At 51.9% G+C, this 14,130-nt stretch overlaps 7 protein-coding genes across 7 annotated transcripts; 4 read left to right on the top strand and 3 right to left on the bottom strand.

Annotated features, from left to right (window-relative positions):
* Nucleotides 1-456: 456 nt before the first annotated feature.
* Nucleotides 457-2,705, top strand: N7539_003356 (aromatic amino acid ammonia-lyase; the record flags this gene model as incomplete). The annotated part of the gene is made up of 3 exons (XM_056932958.1): nt 457-596; nt 662-768; nt 838-2,705. The coding sequence occupies 3 exons, from the start codon at nt 457-459 to the stop codon at nt 2,703-2,705; spliced, it is 2,115 nt and encodes a 704-aa protein (XP_056790499.1).
* A 1,042-nt stretch (nt 2,706-3,747) lies between these two features.
* Nucleotides 3,748-4,973, bottom strand: N7539_003357 (uncharacterized protein; the record flags this gene model as incomplete). Its single annotated transcript, XM_056932959.1, has 5 exons — nt 3,748-3,872; nt 3,936-4,352; nt 4,427-4,548; nt 4,609-4,845; nt 4,897-4,973. 5 exons carry the CDS (start codon nt 4,971-4,973, stop codon nt 3,748-3,750), a joined length of 978 nt encoding a protein of 325 aa, XP_056790500.1.
* Nucleotides 4,974-5,201: 228 nt separating this feature from the next.
* On the bottom strand, nt 5,202-6,448 carry N7539_003358 (FAM50/XAP5 family protein; the record flags this gene model as incomplete). Its single annotated transcript, XM_056932960.1, has 3 exons — nt 5,202-5,519; nt 5,580-6,138; nt 6,207-6,448. The coding sequence occupies 3 exons, from the start codon at nt 6,446-6,448 to the stop codon at nt 5,202-5,204; spliced, it is 1,119 nt and encodes a 372-aa protein (XP_056790501.1).
* Nucleotides 6,449-6,936: 488 nt separating this feature from the next.
* On the top strand, nt 6,937-8,083 carry fip1 (cleavage polyadenylation factor subunit FIP1; the record flags this gene model as incomplete). Its single annotated transcript, XM_056932961.1, has 3 exons — nt 6,937-7,086; nt 7,155-7,207; nt 7,267-8,083. 3 exons carry the CDS (start codon nt 6,937-6,939, stop codon nt 8,081-8,083), a joined length of 1,020 nt encoding a protein of 339 aa, XP_056790502.1.
* A 552-nt stretch (nt 8,084-8,635) lies between these two features.
* Nucleotides 8,636-9,351, top strand: N7539_003360 (GroES family chaperonin; the record flags this gene model as incomplete). Its single annotated transcript, XM_056932962.1, has 3 exons — nt 8,636-8,638; nt 8,827-9,051; nt 9,208-9,351. The coding sequence occupies 3 exons, from the start codon at nt 8,636-8,638 to the stop codon at nt 9,349-9,351; spliced, it is 372 nt and encodes a 123-aa protein (XP_056790503.1).
* An 821-nt stretch (nt 9,352-10,172) lies between these two features.
* On the bottom strand, nt 10,173-12,013 carry N7539_003361 (nucleoporin FG repeat-containing protein; the record flags this gene model as incomplete). Its single annotated transcript, XM_056932963.1, has 3 exons — nt 10,173-11,130; nt 11,192-11,608; nt 11,943-12,013. 3 exons carry the CDS (start codon nt 12,011-12,013, stop codon nt 10,173-10,175), a joined length of 1,446 nt encoding a protein of 481 aa, XP_056790504.1.
* Nucleotides 12,014-12,542: 529 nt separating this feature from the next.
* N7539_003362 (uncharacterized protein) lies at nt 12,543-14,070 on the top strand (the record flags this gene model as incomplete). The annotated part of the gene is made up of 3 exons (XM_056932964.1): nt 12,543-12,709; nt 12,941-13,806; nt 13,865-14,070. 3 exons carry the CDS (start codon nt 12,543-12,545, stop codon nt 14,068-14,070), a joined length of 1,239 nt encoding a protein of 412 aa, XP_056790505.1.
* Between the last annotated feature and the right edge of the window lie 60 nt (nt 14,071-14,130).

Genomic DNA, 14,130 nt, shown 5'->3' on the forward strand with positions numbered 1-14,130 from the left:
CCTTGCGGCATACACCACCCGGTTTATCCTGAGTACTGCATGTTCGATGTAGATGATCTCAACAGGATATAGGTCGTAGGTCTCAAATTGTGGCGAGTTTCGCTACCACTTTCCGCCACTGATCAACGACAACGACCTGGAAGCCCATCGGATTCTAGACCACCATTGATCGTTGATCTCAATATTGTCATGCCTTTGAAGGATCTTGCACGATCCACCTCTGTGCGAGCCTATCTGCAATCTGATCTCCATAGATCATGGGCACATTGTTTCCCTTCGGTCGTGTCCGCAACATGGTAGAGTTCTGCAGCAGATTAGCTCGCGTCAATCCAATATCACATATTCACCGCTTTTTTAGAGTTTTTGACCTCTTTATATCTACCTCGAAGGAAGCTCTTGACGAAGAGACATTTTATATCTTCAAGTGGTGGCAGAACTAGTCAACATCAATTCACCATGCTTAGTAAATCCGACACCCGAAGCCATCTGGATCTGGCCAGCACCCATTTGCGGATGCTGGAGAGGATTCTCCAAGATGGGAAACTCATTGTTGACGGGGACAGTCTCACCATAGCCAGTGTGGTGGCTATATCAAAGTATGTCTGTTGAAGATCTGCCAGTCTGGCTAACTGGAACTGACTTCATGACTCCTCGCCTGCAGGCATTCGTGCAAACCTTATCTCACCGATGATCAAGACACGCTTGAGAGCATCAACAACAGCGTCTCGACTTTGGAGAAGCTGCTTGCCAACGGCCACGCAATATACGGTATGCCTGAGTTGTATTCTCAGATCAATCGCCCCTCGTTGTTCTTTCTGTCCTGACGAGTTCTCGCAGGTGTCAACACGGGGTTTGGAGGCAGTGCAGACTCAAGAACAAACCATGTCATCACTCTTCAAAAATCCCTGCTCCAGCTTCTTCAGAGCGGCATTCTCACAAGCAAAGACACTGGGACTAGCAATCCTTCAAAGAACTCCACCGACCACGAGTCTCAGTCAATGCCATCAGAATGGGTCAAGGGTACCATACTCGTACGCGCAAATTCCGTCTCGAGGGGTCATTCGGCCGTCACCGTCGCTGCAATCGAAAGTCTTCTGATGCTTTTGCGGGAAGACCTTACTCCAGTGGTTCCTTTGCGAGGGACGATATCTGCATCGGGCGATCTGATGCCGCTAGCCTATGTGGTTGGGGCCATCGAAGGAAGCCCTGGGATTACAGTGCGCTCTGGGTATAGGACTCTGAATGCGGAGGAGGCCCTGAAAGCAATCGGGGCAAAGGCTATCACTTTAGGGCCAAAGGAGGGTCTTGGGCTAGTCAATGGAACTGCGGCGTCGGCGGCCTTGGCTAGTCTTGCCCTGTACGAGGCCCATCAGCTGGCTCTTCTTGCCCAGATCAATACCGCTCTTGCTGTTGAAGCAGTTCGTGGCAGCTGTGAAAGCTTCCATCCATTTATCGCGGAAGCGCGACCCCATTACGGTCAAGGTGAAGCTGCAGCCAATATCGCCTCTCTGCTCTCCGGGTCCCTTCTAGCACATAGCAGCAGTCGAAGCAGCATCGAAATGTCGTCGGCGAAAAGGGCTTCGAAGGAAGGCCTAGTCCAAGATCGATACTCATTGAGAACAGCCAGTCAATGGTTGGGACCTTATCTTGAGGACTTGCTTCTAGCCGATTACCAGATTGGAGTCGAGCTGAATTCAACCTCCGATAATCCTCTCGTCGACACCTTGAACGAAACTTCCTACTCGGGAGGAAACTTCCAAGCAACATCTGTCACCTCCGCGATGGAAAAGACCCGTCTCGCCTTGCAGATGATTGGCAAAATGATCTTTGCTCAATGCACCGAGCTCATCGATCCATCCCTCAACAACGGTCTGCCCACAAATCTGGTCGCAGATAACCCTAGCCTCTCCTTTACCATGAAAGGGGTAGACATCAACATGGCGGCTTATATGTCTGAGCTAGCATACCTCGCAAACCCAGTTAGCAGCCACGTACAAACAGCAGAAATGCACAATCAAGCACTCAATTCGATGGCTTTTGTCTCAGCACGCTACACCATGCAAGCAGTGGACATTGTTTCCATGATGACCGCAGCCTCTCTTTATGTCGCTTGCCAGGCGCTCGACCTCCGCGCCCTGCAGCTCAACTTCTTCCAGGCCCTGCGCCTGTCCCTCGCTTGCTCGCTCAAGGACACATTCAACGCCTACCTGACAAAAGTGCAAGTAGAAGACTTGTGCTTCAATGTCCAATCCGCATGTGAGGGCGCCTGGCAAGTGACCGCTCGCCAGGATATCCAAGACCGATGCAAGGAGCTAGTCAATGCCATTCTCCCCATCATCATATCGCACTTTGATGAACAGGGCAGTGATATTTCCCTTCATGTACTGAACAAGTGGAAGAAGGCGGCAGTTTCCGAAGTTCAAGAGGTCTATATGAGCGTTTTCGATGATTTCCTGAAGAATAACAACACACTCATGTTCCTTGGCAACGGGTCGCAAAAGATATACGCTGCCATACGTCATGAGCTGAAAGTGCCTTTCCATCTGGGGTTCATTGAGCATCCTGTCGCAGAGGATCCAACAGGAGGTAAAATTGACGGGAGGGAGAAGAAGACGGTCGGTGGCTGGATATCGATCATATATGAGGCTTTGAGGGATCAAAGACTTAGTGGGGTGATTTTGGCGGCCTTTGGCGAGTCAGCTTAGATGGATAGATACAGTAGTTCTGGCTGCAGTCCGGAGGAAAGATAATGATGATGCGGTGGTTTACATATGAGTGACTTTATCAATCGATGTGTACCTTACGGATCACTTCCAATGACCACCTGCGCCAGTGTGGACTCGCCAATGCTGCCCATGTTAGACCTGGTCTTTTCGGCCCTCGGATGAATTGTGAACTTCTGACCCTTATCGTGCTGATTAGGAGCATCCTTCTGGAGACACCGGCTATGACTAGGTGTATATCCAATACGTCTTTGATCAAGTCAGTGAGCTTTCACGGCGAGACCTGCAGGAGCCCGTTCCCTGTACGCACAGCGTCCCTAAACATATGATTGCTATGTTCAACTGTGATGCAGGGGAAGCATATGAGGAGGAAGAATATGGAAAATCTCAATGAGATAATAAGACAATGAGGTCAGGGGCTCCGATGTGACAGCGTGAAGATGGCCAAGTTACGTCGGGTTCGCTGTGGGGGAAAGGGAGAGCAACATTTGATAAGCGCCGGGAAGGTTTTCATATTAAATCCCCTGAGACGTCCAACTTGAAGATCTTGTCATGCTTTACAGTGGTGACTCCTATACGGGAGACTTGTTCTATATCCCCTATGTGTACCATCTGATCACATACGTTTGCCCTTCAGTCATCGGAGACCGACCGCATTTGAAATGGTGGTGAGATTAAATGAAATATCACCCGGGTTACCGAGGTATCGCTAAGTATTTGTGATCAAAATGAAAGAAACGAGCGTCAGTAGAACATGACGCTGATGCTGATACTAATCTTGCTGAAGAAGATGATGATGATTATGAGAGAGTATTTCTTACAGGATCAAGCCAACCCCCTCGTCAATAATAAGCTGGTTAAGCTGATCTGGTCAATACACGATCTTATCCGTAAGTCCTGCTACATCAATAAAGCAAGGGGAAGAATCCATCAGCTCGCGTAGCATGATGCGGTCGAGCTACAAAGGTGACCTTTCAAGCCGTAACAGCTCCCACTGGGTGAAAGAAAAGGCTTCGTCCTCCAACTATAACCTCTGACCAAATCGTGCCAGAATTTCCTCCTCGGAAGGCAAGTGTGACGCCGCGGCGGAGGGGCGATTTGAATGCGGCAGACGGGTTCGGTGTGGTTGGGTTGACTTGTTCACCGGAGCTGGTAATAATGAGCATGGTTCTTTTTCTTCCAGGAGCAATATCTTCCAAAGGCAAAACTCACCGGTCCGGACATTGAAGACTGAGTGGCCCACCGGGGTCGGTACTCCTGACTTGGCAGTTTTCTGGGGTCTTGAAAATCTCGAGCTTCCAGTGCCACTGCGTTGGTTCCGATGTAATTGCTCCACTCCCTCCGGACTAAATGGGTAAGAGGGGGTCTTAGAAGTGTGTGATTTTGAAGCGTTCGGTACGGATCGTGCTGATGGGGGCGGAGGCATGACATGGGCGTTCCAATGGGACATGGAGTTCAGCGTTTCAGAGACATTCTCTAACGCAGCTGTCTCCATGCGTGACTTCATGGTTCGGGCCTTGAGCAGGTTGTAAAGATTCGTCATCTGATCGAGTTTCTTGGATTTCTCACGATAGAGATCAACGAGTTCCTGATTCCGCTTTTGCACTTGCTCATGTTGAGCTTGCATCTCTGTCCGGGAACAAACACATCCGAAGATCAGAACAATGCACATGAAAGCTAGAACAACATGTGGCAGCACTTACCGGACACCTTCTCATGCAGCGTGGAAATCTCCGAGTTGGCATTGTGGATGACCTTGTCCATTTGCGTGCTCAGAGTAGTATATTTGTCGGTGAGACTCTTCCCGAGGTACTCTTGGTAGAATCTACATGCAAAGGTTTAGCGTGTACCTTGCGCTTCGTCTTTCTACAGAGTAATAGCTCACATTTCTTGCGTGCTCTGGTACGCCCAAAAGCCCAGTGCTCGGCCAGCGCACTCCATAATCGTGGTGGGGTCCAGTCCACTCAAGACGCTTGTCTTGTAATCTTCTGTGGGGTTCAGGACGGTCGAGACGGCATCGTCCGGGTTGCATAGCACTGTTTGACATGCAGGGCATCGACGATCATTTGTGGTGGGACGGGAGAGGCCCAGACGACCTGCACAGTCGAGACAGAAAATATGTCTTGTGTATTCAGCGGCCCATGCTCCGGTCTTGTCAGAGATTGACACTTACGAGCATGTGGTCACCACCGCCTTTTCCTGTAATTGTGCTCTACATTTGAGCGAGTTGCATCGCAGACGGAAATCCATTATGGTGAGTGATGCGTGGAAAGGGAGGGACGAGGAGATGGAGAGAAGCGAGGTTGAGGCCCGAGGTCACCTGAGATCCCAGCCGCGCAGCCGCTCCATTTGCCCAAGAACAGACCTGAGATACGTGGATGAGCTGATCATTTAGTACTAGTGGTCTTATGAGGAACATGTACTGCCGGAACACACGAGGATCTCAACAGAAATGCGCCGGGCTTCAATGGTGTTTCACTAGAAGAAAAATGTGTTCCCCAGCGCATCCCGCCGCGTCGATGTCATCTTCTCTTCAAATTCCTTTCCAGGCTCGAATTCGTTCCAGAGGCTGGCCGGGAAAATGTGCTTGTTTCTTTCGTACCACCGTCGATCTACAACCTTGGTGTCATTGGCGTCGTTGTCCACCCCTTCGAGCTCTTGCTCGATGGGGCGATACATGGGATCCTCATCCTTTCTTTGTGCCGGTATGGGTTTGTCGGAATAGTTGAAAAGTAAGCCTCCAGCGCGAGTATAGCTGGGAACCCGGTTGGCGATAAAGTAATAAAAGTCATAATGCTGCCTCAACGTTAGCCCGAGAGAAATTCAAGTTGATTGCGAGTAAGAAACATCACTCACATGTGGCACGATCACATCACCTTTCACAAGCATCAAATCGTCGACGCTGATCCGAGCCCACTCTTTGCGCGCCTTGGACGCGCCACTATTACCGCCGACTCCCATCTCTGCACCGACTTTCCGACATCGATCCAAAAACAGCCAGATATGATCTCCTTTCTTCATTTTTACTGACCCACCGCGGGTACTTGTTCCATCGAAAAACACAAAAGGGACCGCGATTTCTGTATTCTTGACGGCCTCTTGCATTGCCAGGAATTCCTTGCGCAGAGCGTCTCGAGCCTTGGCCTCTGCTTCCAAGGCGGCTTTTGTGAGGGCCTTGGGTGGAGGTGGCGCATTTGGATTTGCTTTCATCCGGGGCGCATTCGCAGCGGACGCAGGTGGGAGCGCTTCCTCCGCCGGAGTTCGCGAGACAGATCGCGATAAACTCGGGTCACGAGTCGTGGGAGGGGAGGTCTCGCCGGCTTCATCGTTCTCGTCACCGAAAGACAATTTGCTTTTGGCTAACGCTTTCTTCTTCTTTTTCTTGGGGGGCACGTCACTTCTCGGTGCCGAGGGTCTAATGCGACGCGATTAGCTTCGACTTACGTGGGTGAGACGGAGCAGCCGGTCCTTGGAAAAACGTACCCGTCAGTCGCGTCACTTGCAGAGGGAGTTGCACTTCGTGAGTTACCAGATGCAAGTCGCCCCAGTGATTTGTCATGAGCCTCCTTTTCCTTTTGTTCCAGAACCTCGGCGCGTCGTTTGCGAAAATCCGACAGATGCACCAGACCGACTGTTTGCGACTTAAGCATGTCCTCGGCGGATACACTCTGGCCCGTAAAGGACCGCGGCGTCGACACCCGGCTTTCTTGCTCGGACGAGTCCATTGTGCGGCTAGAGTGAAGGATCGAGTCAAGGGCAGCAGTTACAAAGGTGAAGCCTGCGATGGTTCAGATGCGACAGCTTCTGACGTCCGGAGGCTGTTGACACGTGACTTGTCCCATCGCCATCTACAGTTGAAAAATAGATGGGCCTGGTGTCTTTGGCTTTTCTATCCACCAGGAACACAGCGCAATTGAACTGCTCAAAGAATGGAGAAAATCGAATAAAGACAAATTCTCATTCTAAGTCCAGCATGAGACTCGTCGGGCGGTCGAATGTACAAATTAGCAGAGCAGAGTCAACCTACTTGCTCCCAATGGATGCGCCGAGAGACGAGAGAACGCGAGAAGTTGCGATAAGGCAAGATAAGCGGCCAGCTCTCTCCGCACGGAGCAAACGTAACAAACTCTAGTCCAATCACCTTACACCGTATGCGGACCGCGTTCGCGATACTGATCCTCCCGTCAACATAAATTCCGATCACATCGCCAGGATGATGGATGACGAGGAAGATGATTTCTACGACCCCGCAGACTCTGTACCTGCCGGCCAGGCAGCCTCAAGTGCTTACAACGAAGCTGGACAGCAGCAAACAGACGGCTTCGAAGACGATGAGGAAGAGGTGGAAGTCGAGGATGATGATGTAGGTTGTAAAAGTGCGTCGAGAGAGACGAGAGAGATTGCAGCCGGCTAATTGTCTTGATTGCCCAGGATGACTTCAATATCATTACAGAGGCCCCTGCCGATGCGCCACCACCAGAGATGTAAGAAGAAATAATGGCACGGGCAGCATCATCAATCGTCCCTGGCTGACTCTTTCCAGCTCCCATCCGCGTCATACGAGTCTTCGACAGGAACCTCAGCGGGCTCCCTCAGCAGATCCCTCCATAGTTCCCAAATCCGCCACGCCGTCTGGCACTCCGCACCTCGAAGTTGCGACTCCTGTGCCTGCTACGGCAGGGACAACAGCTCCCTCCACCAAACAGAGCATGCCTTTGAGGCCAGGTTCTTCTTATCCGGCCGTCCACACATCGACGATCGACGTGAATGGCAACCCAGTGCATCCGTCAACCGGGAAGACGATCATGGCCACCGACATGGACGCAGACTTTCCGGCTGACGACAAGCCCTGGCGACGCCCCGGCACGGATATGACCGACTTTTTCAATTACGGATTTGACGAGTTCACATGGGTCAGCTACTGTCTCAAGCAACAAGAGGTCCGCAAGGAAGTGGGGGACCAAAAGAAGCAGATGGAGGACATGACATCCTTTTTGGGCATGGGGATGCCTCCAATGCCCGGCGCGCCCCCGGTCCCAGTCGTTCCAGGCCCTGCCGCGCCGCCCATGGCAGGGATGCCGGGCATGCCGGACATGAACCCGGAGATGATGCAGGGTATGCTGGCCTCTATGATGTCTCAAGGCCTTGACCCCTCTAGCATGGATCCGATGGCATTCATGCAGCATGCACAATCGATGATGGGCGGCCAGTCCGGCCCCAGTCAACAAGGTCAAGGTGGCTTCGGCAATCAAGGGCAAGGACAAAACTACGGGCAGGGGGTGCAAGGTCAAATGGGTTATGGAGGCTACGATCAAAGAGGCAATTACGGTGGAGGCCGTGGCCGTGGCCGGAGATGGTGAGCTGAGGACTTTGATAGCTCCCAAATATTGCATCTGAAGGTTCTCTGTGTTTCAAGGTGCGGAAATTGTCAGCAAGAAAGGAACAATGGAATACAATAAGACCGATATTTTTTTGGGGGCTTTTGCTCCCGCGTATTCCGAGCTCGTCTGTCAAGGCCGGCGAAGCTCCAGACCGAGGAAACCAGTGTTATGATGGCCGAGTAGGCAGACCGCGTGTTGAGCAGACTCAATAAAACGAGGGAAAGCCAATGTATGTTCGGTATAAGACCAATACAGTCCAAAGTGTAAATAAAGTCAAAAACAATGATTTTGGCAAGCCAATGGAACTGTTCACGGCATAGAAGGGTTTAGAAACCGAAAGTCGGCGCGGGTGTTGTTCCTCGGGAGTCGAAGCTTTGAGGTCTTGGCATTCTGGAAATTTCTCGCCGCAGAAGCCCCAGAACTTCAATCCCCCGGACACCTCTTCCCTTCCTTTCCCCATCTCTCGTGCATCTTCCGACTGTTGGCCTGTCACGATCCCCCACCCCCCAACACCACTCAAACTGCTTCATCATGGTGAGTACACATTCTTCTTTCGCTCGTGGATGACGACTGGGTCTACGTAGCCAGCTCCCTATTGCCTTGGAATGACTTCCTGTGCGCTACCTGGACAACTTGTGGCTCCCTGCCGCGCACGGGTCGTTTCTTCTCGATCCTCAACTTCAATCAATCCGGCGCAAAGTGCTGACATTGGCTCTTCACAGTCTGTCCTCCGTAACATCAAGAGCCTCGCTCCCCTCCTCGACCGTGTGCTGGTTCAGCGCATCAAGCCCGAGGCCAAGACCGCCTCTGGTATTTTCCTCCCCGAGAGCAGCGTCAAGGAGCAGAATGAGGCCAAGGTCCTCGCTGTCGGTCCCGGCCTGCTCACCAAGGATGGTCAGCGCATCCCCATGGGTGTCAACGCTGGCGACAAGGTCTTGATTCCTCAGGTAAGCAACTCCTCGATCCCAGGCTGTTGTTTCCGCCAATCTCCGCGTCTACGATTCTATCGGAGGTGCATAACGGCACACGGTCATGGCTTTTTGTCAAATGACTTCCGTGGCTGTAACGAAACACATTCATGCTAATCAATTTGCGCAATACAGTTCGGTGGCAGCCCCATCAAGGTCGGCGAGGAGGAGTACCACCTCTTCCGTGACTCTGAGTATGTGTCCCCACTCGTTCACGGCAAGCTTGCCGAACAGACTGACCTGACTTTCTACAGGATTCTCGCCAAGATCAACGAGTAGATCAGTCACCCACAATATCCTCCGTCCCCATCTCTCGCCTTCAATTCCAGCTTTCTCCTGAATGTCCCCCACTTGATCGTCGGTTGTGAAAGCACCGACCAGACTCACTTTGGAGGACTCTCAGTCTGTATAATACCGGAGCGAGAGTTGAGTCCCGATTTCTCTTTCGAATGATCCCAACTACGATAATACGTTCAAAGATCTATTTTCTTTTTAAACGGACCGGCCAGCTGCTCTATGAGAATCTTTTCTCGGACTGCACGCGAGCAGCGTACTGGAGGCCCTTTTCTCTGCATACTGAAGTTTTGAAGCGCTTGGTTAACCTCTTGGGGTCTTGCATGTTTTACATCTCTCTTGTATTATTAAAACGAAATCGCAACTCGCCATCAACATCATTACGTGCTGGATGTCACTTTGTAGGACTCGGATTCATTGGTACATCTCCGATGCCGTCCGGTTGGATGAATGCCGGTAGCTGGATCTTGTCGGCAAGTCGGCTACAGCGATCGATTGTACGACGGAACTGGAGCTACCAAGTACGAAACAATAACAATAAGGCTACACGGGAGCAGATATATGTCGAATGGAACCTTGCGAATTTTTCCACCCGACACCAGCTCATATGCTCCACATCACATCCTGCAGCCATGCAGGACAGTGAAGTGGGAAAATGAATGCTAGTCTGTTGATAAAACAAGCGGAATACCAATCCTTCGTATCCTATCAGGGAAATACGGGATCGTCTTCATCAATCGACTTTTGATCCTTTGATATTAGAAGTACAAGTGAGAAGGCACTCATCGACCAGATGTGCCTGTCCTTTAGTGAGCGTAGCGGCTCTCCGTAGTCAAGGGCCCAAGTGTCAGTTCCTGAACTTGTTCGGACGCAGTCCCCAGACGAGACGCCACGCCCAAAATCCCCACCTGGACATCTTCGAAGACAGCCGCAAGGTCGCCGATCACCGTTTTCGGAGTTCCTGCTCCGGGGCCGTCTCGAGACTTGCTCATAAAGTCAGTGATTTGACGATTGAGCGAAAGCTCCACCCCATGCAAGTGGTCCTCGATTTCCTTCAGGTTGCCCTTGTAGCGATTGAGGACCGTAGTCATCTCATCAGAGCGCTGAGAGAAGTAATCCACGAGGTTGACAGGGACGCCGTTGACACTCTTGGCGGTTGTAGGGTCACCCTCGACATCGTCGGGCAGCGCAAGAGTGTTCTTGCGACCGGAGGGCAAAGAAGACCGATCCGCCACCTTCTGGTCTTGCACTGACCACCAGCTTCCACCCGTCGTCTGGTATTGCAGAGGTAGTTTCAGCGTATCGATGGCCCGGAAAGCAACTTCCGCTTCCGCGGCGTTGCGGGCGACCAAGCTGCGAAGCTGATCGATATCCTGGGCGTCGTTCTCCAATGCATGCTGCATTGTTTCCAATTTGCCTTGCACAAAGTCCACATCGTTGGGGATGGAGGCGCCTTGAGATTGAATCGTGGGCAGAATATCCGAGACCTCGTGGGAAAGCTTCATTTGACCGAGAATGGCGTTGTCAATGGTTTCAATCTCGCGACGCAGCTCATCGGAGCAGCTCTCAAACTTGGTGGTAGGAAGGAGGTTGCTGATGTCCACCTTGACTCCCTGGACGACATTGCCAGGTGCAGTGCTTTGTTGAAGCAAGGATGGCTGGGTAGCTTGGTTGGTGGTTGCGTTCCCAAAAACGTTGAGCGTAGGCTTGTTGGCTTGTTGTTGCTGCTGTTGCTGTTGCTGCTGCTGCGGTTGTTGACTGGGACTATGGAGAGAAAGGTGAGTATATCGATCGCGAGTAGCGTGGTGACCTTGTCATAGCTTACAACAAGCCTCCGCCTCCTGTTGTCGACCCTCCAAGGCTAAACGCCGGCTTCGCCTGGTTCTGAGTGGTGGCGGCCGGTCCAAACAACCCCGATGACTGCGTATTTTGTGTTGTTGGCGCCGCCACTGTGCTTGTGTTGTTACCGAACAAACTCGACCCTGAGCTTGTCTGGGCTTGTTGGTTTCCAAAGAGGCTAGGAGTTGAGCCAGCTGGCTTTTGTTGGTTGCCGAATATACTTGAAGTCGCCGCTGCCTGCGGCTGCTGCTGCTGTGTGCCGAACATGCCTGAGCTTGTGGTAGGGGTTTGCTGAGTGTTGCCGAAGAGACCACCTGTGGCAGGCTTAGATTGTGTTGTAGCGGGAGTGTTGCCAAACAAGCTGGAGGTGGAGTTTGTATTGGATTGCGTATTGGTGTTGCCACTAGCGGAGTTGAAGAGGGATTATTAGCAAAGGTTTGTAGACCTCAGGCGTACAGTTGCGCAACTGTGCGCGATGCGATAGGAAGTTGCGTGAAAGGTCTCAGTAACCACTGCGAGCTGCTGGGTTACCTCTGCGGCAGCTCGTTGTACCCGTTCCTCAATTCCGGACGTCACAGGTACTCCGAAGCAAGCTGAATGGCGCGGTTACTGTCTTTGGTTGCTGTGCGGCGGATGCAGAGCTCTCACAGATGGAACGGTGCGCGACAAGGCCGAATCAATGTGCCCGGGCAACACAGAGCTTCAAGTAAAGAAAATTTGGCATTTTGAACACTCACAAAAGAGACGTGGAGGGTGTGCTGATGGTTAAGCCACTAGAGGTGGGTGCAGATGTCTTGGGAGCAAACATGATGGCCGTTGCTAGAAGTTCTGCTGCGACAGGATTCCAATGATTGTCAGGCGGGCTGCGACAGCCGGTGTTTTGCGGTCGAGGCCAAACTGGGTGTGTCGCCGATAAGAGTTGGGACCCGGACGAAGGTTGATCCGCCGGCTGACCCAACCCGCATCTGGCAGGCTTAGGCAACGACGGGTCCGACCAGCCGCGGCCTACCTGATACTTCTTACGTCTAGGCGGCTTTCTTTGCTGGGATCTCCTCATTTTGAATGATTGTGGAATGATTGGAAAGTTTGCAAACCGTGGTTTACATTGATCCTGTCCAATCAGTGGAGTTGTCGAGGAGACTCTGGGATGGACGTCAGTCTCGTCCGGTGCTTGGTGCTGTGAATTGGGGACTAGAGAGCCACAGCCAGTAACCGGGAGCAACCACCGTAACCAACGCCTGTACTAGTAGGGAACTGAAGGATTTGTAACTCTCGGAGGGAAACATACTTTGAGAGCTCTACAACAGCTGACAAGGCAGTGTTCTTATCTTTCAACGATGTCGGAGCCGGACTCTGGTCCAAAATGCGTCGCTTCAACGGAGACACACTCGTTAGAGCCGCGGAAAGACCGTCAGGATGCTCACTACAAATCGGTTCAATGGAGTCCTGATGGGACAACCCTTTTGACCTGTCTCTCTGATCATCGTAGTCAGTCTTATATACTGTAAGTTCAGTTGAGTTTCTCCACCCCCAACCTGTCTAGGGTAGGTGAGGTGATTTTGCATCACGGATTTCTAGACTGAAGAATAAGGAAAATGTCAGCTTGCACTCGGTTTTCCTCCTGCAAATATGATGCAAGTGCAAAGAACCTTTGGGGGGCATTGTCTCGTTGATTTGCATAAGTCGTCTCTATGGAACGTCACTTATCCCTGACCTTTTTCTAATCCTCGTGCAGCCCACCGGATCTTTTGGAGGGAACATCGCCTCATCGTCTATCGCCTTATTCAACTTTACCCTCTGCCGAACCCACTTACGCCGCTACCTTCTACCCATTCTACAACCTTCAGGATCCCTCAACCACCTTGTTTCTCTCCTCTGTGCGCGATCATCCAATTCGGCTGGCCTCCACACTGGCCCCAACCAGTGTGGCAACCTATTCTCTGGTCAATCCAACCACAGAGGCTTTCATCACTCCGCACTCAATGATCTTTCCAGCATCAATGGGTGGCACTCATTTTCTGGCAGGATCTGACAGCATGATCTGCCTCTTTGATGTATCTCGCCCGGGAACGAGTGGGCCGGTCTCCTGGATGCCGACCATCCCCAGCAAGCGCAAACAGATCGTGGGCGGTGGCATTGGCATGAAGGGCATTGTGTCAGCATTGGCTTCCAATCCCAGCGGAGATGGTATTCTGGCCGCAGGGACCTTCACCCGACATGTTGGTCTTTACAGCGCTAATGGTGCAGGAGAGTCCCTGGGTACGTTCAATGTGGCTCGGACCGACGCCAGTCGGGTCATTGGGGGAAGAGGCATTACCCAACTGTGCTGGAGTCCCTGTGGTCGATATCTGTATATTGCAGAACGTAAGAGCGATGGCATCTTGGTATATGATATTCGAGTCACCGGTCAATTACTGGGTTACCTTCGTGGACGCAAAGCCCTGACCAACCAGCGGATGGACATCGATGTTGTCGTGACGGGTCCTGATGGAGGACATGAGGTTTGGGCAGGAGGCACAGATGGGATGATGAGGGTGTGGCGGAATCCGGTCTATTCAGCAGGCGGGCAAATGCCTGACGGGGAAGTTCATGTGCATGACGGTATGTAAAATCGGCGACCGGGGCCGTGGACTTGCAACAACAAAACTAATCAAGACAGATGCCGTACCGAGTGCCACGTTCCATCCATTTGGGGATGTAGTCGCCACGTGCTCTGGCCAGAGACATCGCTTGTCGGCTGAGCTTGACGAGGAGGACATATCCGTCGGTGATGTTCGGCGTGTGGACAATAGTGTGAAGGTGTGGTCAATGCCAATGTCAGGATCTCCTCGAGACGCTCATGAGGTTGACGTGTCTCCTGAATGAGGAAATTGAAAAATGTGGCTTCGCTCAAATCTTCAGAGAAGATGGGAAGACATCGAATGG

The sequence above is a fragment of the Penicillium diatomitis genome (assembly GCF_028827545.1).
Source record: "Penicillium diatomitis strain IBT 30728 chromosome Unknown utg000004l_segment0_segment0, whole genome shotgun sequence".
Taxonomy (NCBI): Eukaryota; Fungi; Ascomycota; class Eurotiomycetes; order Eurotiales; family Aspergillaceae; genus Penicillium; species Penicillium diatomitis.